Source organism: Neolamprologus brichardi, chromosome 7 (genome assembly GCF_056152115.1).
Source record: "Neolamprologus brichardi isolate AB-2024 chromosome 7, ASM5615211v1, whole genome shotgun sequence".
Lineage (NCBI taxonomy): Eukaryota > Metazoa > Chordata > Actinopteri > Cichliformes > Cichlidae > Neolamprologus > Neolamprologus brichardi.
In genome coordinates, this window is record NC_142110.1 from 27,562,688 (window position 1) to 27,570,956 (window position 8,269).

The 8,269-nt window shown below is 42.2% G+C and overlaps 1 protein-coding gene across 1 annotated transcript; it reads left to right on the top strand.

Moving 5' to 3' along the window:
* The first annotated feature begins 3,246 nt into the window (after window positions 1–3,246).
* Window positions 3,247–7,875, top strand: stc1l (stanniocalcin 1, like). Its single transcript, XM_006782197.3, has 5 exons — window positions 3,247–3,384; window positions 5,441–5,583; window positions 5,657–5,764; window positions 6,134–6,237; window positions 7,336–7,875. The coding sequence occupies exons 1-5, from the start codon at window positions 3,270–3,272 to the stop codon at window positions 7,631–7,633; spliced, it is 768 nt and encodes a 255-aa protein (XP_006782260.1). The 5' UTR covers window positions 3,247–3,269; the 3' UTR covers window positions 7,634–7,875.
* The last annotated feature ends 394 nt before the right edge of the window (window positions 7,876–8,269 follow it).

Below are 8,269 nucleotides of genomic sequence, written 5' to 3' on the forward strand. Positions count from 1 at the left end.
CTGCTCTCAAGTGCTGCCGTTTTTATGGCAGCAGGTTTTCCGTTGGGGGAGTTGATGAAGCATGACGGGTGCAGATGGTTATCAGCACCTTTGACCTCCGTGCTGATGAAGTCAGCAGAGCTGTGCAGGTTCACTGGTTCCTCTGGTCGAGCGTGCCTCCATCTAAACGTGGGAGCTGATAAGACACGTCGATTTTTCCACACCACCCACAAAACGCTGATGATGAGACAAAGAGCGAGTTTAACAAGATCCAAAAAAGAGAAGCCGAGCACTTCAGACAAACAAGACGAGGAGCAGAGACCTCTGATCACCTGTTCGCAGTTTCTGCTTTTATGGATAATCAAATAATGAAATGAAGGTCTTTGTTTTCACTGGTTCTCACTTTAAAGACATGTTTCATGATTGCTGTGTATAGGTTTCTTTTCCTTGTGCTTTTCTCGTCTTTAATAAAAGTTTACTTATTGATTATTCAGTGAAACACGTCTGACTCTCATTATGATGCATCAATTATCAACGAAATTAAAATGGTTTCATGAGTTTTTAGATGAGATTCTGACATTTCTGTGGATGGCACACATACCTATATTTAAATAACAGATCTGGCAATACATCACGTTAAACCAGATGTTCTCCCTCTCGCCCTGATACCGGGGACATTGGGGTTCAAACAATTAAAATGCATTGATATAGTTTACACTTAACATACGCTTTTAAGCAGAAAACAGTAAACTTATTTTAAGACAATCATGCAGAAGCTCTGAATGTGGTGAGCCACATTTGGCCTGCAGCCTTCAGTTTGAGACATGTGCTGTCAGGTAAGGACCTATAATAACACAGAGAAACCAAGAGCATGAGCTTGGCGACAGCGGGAAGGAAAAACTCCAGTCAAGCAAGAAGAAACCTCCAGCAGAACCAGGTTCATGAGGGACGGCGACCGGCTGCTGGTGAAAACAATAACATAATTGATTTTATACACAAAACCTGATTAAATATAATTTTCTCATCAACAGCACATTACTTATTGAAATCTGATTAGATTATCAACAGATCACCATAAAGATACGCAAACTTGGGTCCACTTGCTACATTTGCCAAACCTCCTGTCAGGAACCTTGGTGTAACTAAGCTCTGACTAAATCTCTGGTCCGCTCCTGTTTTTATCACTTGAGAAACATTGCTAAGCTGAGTCCCATTGTATCACGCTCAGAATTATGAATTGTCATTCATGCATTTGTTTCATCTCGTCTGGATTATTGTAATTCTTTGTTTACTTGTTTATGTAAAGCCTCTTTGGAGCGTCTGCAAGTTGTTGCAAGAACGCTGCTGCAAAGCTTCTGACCAAGTCCTCCAAGTACTCCCATGTCACACCCCTGCTGATCCAGCTGCAGTGGCTCCCTATTAAATTCAGAATCCACTTTAAGGTTTTGACCTTGACTTTCAGGGCTCTGCATGGACAAAAACCAACATATATCAGTGAACTTTTACATCCATACATTCCCAGCAGGTCCCTGAGGTCATGTGATCAGGGCTTGCTGGTTGTCCAACACATGAGGCTGAAAACAAAAGGCGACAGAGTTTTTGTAACTGTGGCCCCCAGACTGTGAAACTCTCTCCCTTTGAGCCTGAGATCTGTGGACTCAGTGGTTGATTTTAAAAAAACAGCTAAAAACTCATCTTTTTAAACTTGCTTTTGGTTGATATTTATTTATATGTTTTAGCTTCTGTGAAGCACTTTGTGGTTTTTATCTTGAAAGGTGCTATATAAATTAAATTTTACTTTTTCTTTTTTACTTTACAGCAATCACACACACACACACAAAGCACGGATCCCACGTACAGGACATGTCGATCCGGTACGGAAACTGGACATCTCACAGATTCCCAAAGTCCAGATTTCATCACTCTTCAATCAAAATTCACTGAATCAGCAGCAAAAGTAGATCAAAACTACACTACACGTCAACCCCCCCCCCCCCCCCAAGAAAGCCTAATTTTTACCATTCAGTACTAAAGCAATTTCAAGTTTCACAAATTATGCCAAAATGCAAAACGCTTAGCTTTGTCTCTAATAAAACCTCTGTCATCATTAATAATCACAGTTACCAGTAAAAATCTGTTTAAATAACATAAAGGTTAATAAGTGTCAGGTGAATGATGTTTTTTTTAAAAATAAAGTGCTCATAAATGTTTTCATGTTGTTTAAAACTGAAAACTGAAGGGGAAAACAGCAAGTAGGCTAAGCTTCAGCATCACACTGACGACCAGGACGGGACCACCAGACTCCATTCAAAAATCTGCGAAATGTACCTGGACAGACCTGTGAGCAAGTACTAAGTACTTTTACTTTACTCCAGTTCTCGATCCTAGTTTGTGTGTGTCGGTGTGTAAGTGCGTGCTTGTTTGTTTTCTCTCACAGGAAATCTGGGAAACGTGACTGGAATTAAACACATCCACTTCCCACGGTAAAGATAACACATCACAGTCACGTCACAGCCGCAGCATAGCGAAACCTTCCGCTTTAATTCCACCGTTAGTGTTAGAGTGAGCGAGGCTGACCTCGTGAATGTGACCTTATCCCGAGTTGATAGGAGACATTAGGCTCGTTTATCCTGATGCTTTTATTCTGATGCTGCACACGTGTACATGTAAATACAGGTGAACTTCCGGATGTTGATCTTCGGTGTTTAGATTCAGGGTTCACTCAGGTGACTATCACAGGCACATGCTGTCGCTGACCTGCCGAGAATCCGTCTGAGTCCGCGCTTTTACGTCTCCAATATTGAAATAATATTTATTTAATATTTTTGCAGCATTGAATTAAAACTATGACTATGCAGCAGTGCTGGTGGAGGGTTCGGCTCATTTAACCTTCCACAATGTGAACAACTGTTCGCTCCGATCAGTTGACCCCATGTTATCATGTTAAAGCTTTGCTGTACCTGACACCATATTCATGTTCAGGTGTGCTGAGGTGACACTTGAGCTCAGGAGAGTTTCTGTCACATTAAATCAAACCTGAAGTCCAAACTTTATGCGCTGAGTTCACTGCTGCTCGGAAATTCCTCCTCTGCGTGTGGAAATAACCAATTAACTCCGCAAGTTCATTACTCCTCAATAAACCATTAACAGCCCCCCCAACCGAAACCTTCCGCTCTGATTGGTCCGAGCCCCGCTGACTGTGTATAAATGCAGGAGACTCAGCTGGAGACAGCAGACACACAGCACCTCCTCCTCCTGCTGCTTCATCTTTATCCTCAGTGTAAGGCACCATGCTCCGCGGCTCCGCTCTGCTCCTCCTCCTCCTCCTCTGCTCCTCCTCCGCCTTCGAGCCTCTGCCGGAGGAGGCGGCTCCCCGCCGGGCCCGTTTCTCCGCCAACAGCCCGAGTGAGTACTTGTGTTACTGCACTCACAGTACTCTGCTACAAGTTCAAGTACTGCAGTAAACGCATTAATGTTTGGAGTCGGTACCTGATTATTACCGGATCAATAAGCTGATATTTGATCGGTTATTGGCTTTAAAACTTCTAAACACAGCAGCAGGTGTTCTTCATCACTCTTCATCCTCTCACGTCTGTCGTTGAAGTATTATTAGCATAAAAACTGTCTTTTAAAAGAAAGTTGAAGTTTGATCAGCGACCATTAATCAAATCAAATCAAATCAAATCAAAATTTATTTATATAGCACATTTAAAAACAACAGTTTTGATCAAAGTGCTTCACAACTAAAAAAAGAAAAAGAATAAATAAATAAAAATAAAATAAAATAAGACAAATACAACGCAAGACGAGACAAACATAGAAACCAACCAAATGATAATCAAACTATCTTACGTCAAAGCCAGAGTAAAAAGATGGGTCTTTAAACGAGATTTAAAAGACTGAACAGTTTCAGAAGAGCGAATGACAATAGGGAGGCTGTTCCACAATCTAGGAGCTGCAATAGCAAAGGCACGGTCGCCTCTGGTTTTCAACCTAGACTTAGGTTGCATTAAGAGCATCTGATTAGAAGATCTTAGTGCTTTTACAGGGTTATACAGATGAAGAAGATCTATTAGATAGCTAGGGGCAGTGTTATTTAAGATTTTATAAGTGAATAAAAGAATTTTAAAATCAATGCGAAATTTCACAGGGAGCCAGTGTAACTTGGCTAAAACTGGAGTCATATGGTCATGCATTCTGGCACCCGATAAAAGACGTGCAGCAGCGTTCTGTACTAATTGCAACCGGTGAAGAGAGGAGTGGGGGAGGCCTAAATAGAGGGAGTTACAATAGTCCAGTCTAGAGGTAATGAATGCATGAATAAGCTTTTCAAGGTCCTTGGGGGAGAGGAAAGGCTTAACTTTAGAAATTTGACGTAACTGATAGAAACCGGATTTAACCACAGTAGATACTTGTTTCTCTAATTTGAAAGAGCTATCCAGGAGTACCCCAAGGTCTCTTACAACGTTGGAGAGGTAGCTAGCAAGTGGGCCAAGGGTAACAGTTAGTCGGTTCAATGGAATATGGCTGTCAAAGACAATAACCTCAGTTTTACTGTCATTCAATATTAGAGAGTTTTGAGATAGCCAGGTTCTCATATCATGAAGACAATTAAACAATGTATGCAATGGATCTGTGACATTCAAACTCAAAGGGAAATAAATTTGAATGTCATCGGCATAACAATGGAAAGAAATATTATATCTTTGGAAAATAGATCCCAAGGGCAACATGTACAGAGAGAATAGCATAGGGCCCAAAACAGACCCCTGGGGCACACCACAGAGAAAAGGAGCCGAGGAGGAGGAATATTGCCCCATAGTGATAGAGAGCGACCTCTCTGAAAGATAAGATTTAAACCATGATAAGGCTGTGCCCTTAAGGCCAACTACTTGCTCTAACCTTGATAATAAAATGTTATGATCTACTGTGTCAAACGCAGAAGTCAGATCCAGTAAGACTAGAACCACAGAGCAACCTGAGTCAGTGGTTAAAAGGAGATCATTAAAAACTCTTAGCAAAGCTGTCTCAGTACTATGTCGAGGCTTGAAGCCCGACTGGAATTTTTCAGAGATACCATTGGAATCTAGGAAGGTCTGAAGTTGTTTACAGACCACTTTTTCCAGGATCTTTGACATAAAGGGAAGCTTAGAAATTGGTCTATAATTTGAAAGAACACTGGGGTCGAGATTAGTCTTCTTAATAACGGACTCATGTATTGGTTTTTGAAGGGGTGGGGGTGATCATCTCAGTTCCAGTACTGATAACTTTAGAAAACTTCCTGTCCTCCCTATTTGTAAAAACATAATTTATGCGTCACTTTTTTCTATTCAAATCATATTTTCCTTCCATTTGTTTGCATCATATTCAAGTCACATCTGTCCCATATGCAACTGCTTGATGGGTCAATCATCTGGAAAGCTCTGTGAGTCCAGTGTGAAGCATGTTTGTGTGTTTGCAGCTGATGTGGCGAGATGTTTGAGCGGCGCCGTGACCGTCGGCTGTGGGTTCTTCTCCTGTCTGGAAAACTCCACCTGCGACACCGACGGGATGCACGAGCTCTGCGAGCTGTTCCTGCACACCGCCGCAAGCTTCAACACCGAGGTTAGTGACTTACTGTCCACCATTCTTCCACCTGTCCTCCACCTGTTGTCTGACCTCAATGTTCTCTCCACAGGGTAAGACGTTCGTCAAGAAGAGTCTGCACTGCATGTCTCAGGGAATTTCGGGCAAAGTCTTCCAGTCCATCCGCCGCTGCAACATCTTCCAGAGGATGATCGCTGAGGTTTGCCAGCTCACAAACTTCTATGCTGCCTTATAAAAATCACTTCAGTTCTATTTTATTTAGCTTTTGCTCATGAAGTTAAAGCTCCGTATTATATAGATATTAAAAATCCCAAGGAATGTCTCACAGCAGCAGCTGGTGAAGGTGGGCAAGACAAACTCTCCTTTAACTGGAGACAACTCCAGCAGCACCAGGCTAACCTGTTCAGTGTCTCCATCAGTTTATATATGAAAACACCTGTATCACTGTTAGCTTTAACCTCATCCTTTTAGTGTGGTAGCATCCTGTTACCTCTGCAGGTTAGCAGGTTAGAGGAGAGGAGAAAGTGCTTCTATGATCCTAAGTCAGTGTTTGTCCATCTCATCGAAGGTTCAAGAAGAGTGCTACACCAGCCTGGACATCTGCACTGTGGCTAGGACTAACCCTGACGCCATTGGAGAGGTGGTGCAGGTGCCTACTCATTTCCCCAACAGGTGAGCACCCAGTACACATACAAAAAGGTGAGGCAATGCTCGCACCTGCTTTAGAGTGGAGCTGCTAAAGCAATAGCACAATAACATACATGGTACCTAATTTAGCTTCTTAGCATGTTTTATAAATCTATAATTATAAAATTGGCCTTAAAGTAAAGTTGCAGCTACACCTCAAAAGTACATGCTACTGCCCCTCAGCTAGTTTCTGGAGGATGGCCAGTTAGAAAGGGGTTCTTAAAGAACTTTGGGCTCATACAGTAAATTTCAGTGTGCGGTATGACAGACATGGTATTCGAGAGTCCCATCTGTCCTCTCACGTGCTGTTGCATGGTACATATTTGTTGCTGGCCTCTGTTTTTTCATACTGTACATTTTTACTATGTAGTTTACTGTGGACACTGTTAAGTGGATCCTGGAGTAAAACCTTCACGTGATGTTTGTATAGTGGTGGCAATTAAAAATATTGTTGTAAGAACGTAAAAATATCTTAAGAACAGGTTTAAGAGGAATCATTACATTAGCTCCTGTCTCTTTAAGAACTCTTAAAAAAGCCCTTTTTCTTCTGATTGGACACCTTCCGGAAGCCTGCTGAGGGGCGACTCCTGGTGCTTGTGAACTGTATTACTCACTAACAAAGAATTAGTTTTACATTAAAGTTATTTCTCAGTTATAATTTGAGTTTCATCTGGAAATTCCAGAACTTTCTTTTTATTTTTACAGTTTGTGATATTTGTTCAATTGTGTTATTGAATTTGATTTTTTTTAAACTAAGAATCTAATGTTCAGATGTATTCTGTGTTGTGTTTTAGTATTATTTAGGTAACGATTTCAGGCTTTCATCTTTGATAGTTTTTGAGATATTCATGTTCAAACATGGCCTCAGTCTCAATGTGCAGAAAAAACAGGCCTGAAATGGGTCGACGGACAATTTTTAAGAAATCTTCAGCCGTTAAAAACTTTTTTTGATGTATGAAACTAAACTTTTACAGCACTTATTATAAATGTTCAAATTTTGTGCAGTAAAATTTTGATGCAAATATGAGCCTGTCAAGCAGAAGGCCAAGGTCTGAGATGAACATGTCTCTGTTTGGCCTGCAGGTACTACAGCACCCTGCTCCAGACGCTGCAGGCCTGCGACGAGCAGACGGTGGCGGCGGTGAGGGCCGGGATCGTGTCCCGGTTGGGCCCCGACATGGAGATCTTCCTCCAGCTCATCCAGAACAAACCCTGCACCGCAGACTCCGGCTCAGCCGCCTACAACAACCCCTCCAGCTGGAGGAACATGCCCGTGTTCAACATCCAACCGGGCTTCAGAGGCCGAGACCCCACTCACCTGTTCGCCAGAAGGTCCGTAGACAGCCAGGAGGAAGAAGATGGAGTTAAAGCCCATGAGTAGTTGACGCAGCTTGATATAAACACACAGCCAGCCCTGACTACGCATACATCAGTTCAGCCACCGACTGACTATAAAAGCAACTTATTATTATAATGCATATTTATTTTTATTAAGTTAATTTATGCAGGAGGACAAGAGGCCGCGGAGGTGAGGAGATGCTATCACGCTGGCCGTGGAGCTCATTTACTCCGTGTTGCTCATCTGTGCTGACTCTGGTTCTGTGTTAGAAATAAACAATGTGATGTGATGGCTTTCGGCTCCTGTCATGTTCTTGTATGAATCCGACTTCCTCTGGGTGGGCAGGGCTTCGGTAGAGTGACAGTGCTAAGCGTGAAGAAACATGAGGCGTTCTGGGTCAGTTTGAAACCTTTTATTGACACTGGAATGAGTTCAGGAAGGGCAACACAACAAAAAAATAGAACCTCAACTTAAAACAGAGGCCATTGAATAAACTAGAACAAAGCAGAGCTGCAAACCTGAACCTCAGCTGCCCGACAGTTCAGGAGGAATCGTTATTGATCTAAGATGACGCCGTTCAAAACCACAAAGCAACAAAGCGTGACACGCAACAGCCGGCCATTTTTATTTATACAGAATGTTTAAAACAACAGAAGCATGTCATGCAGTGCCATTAAA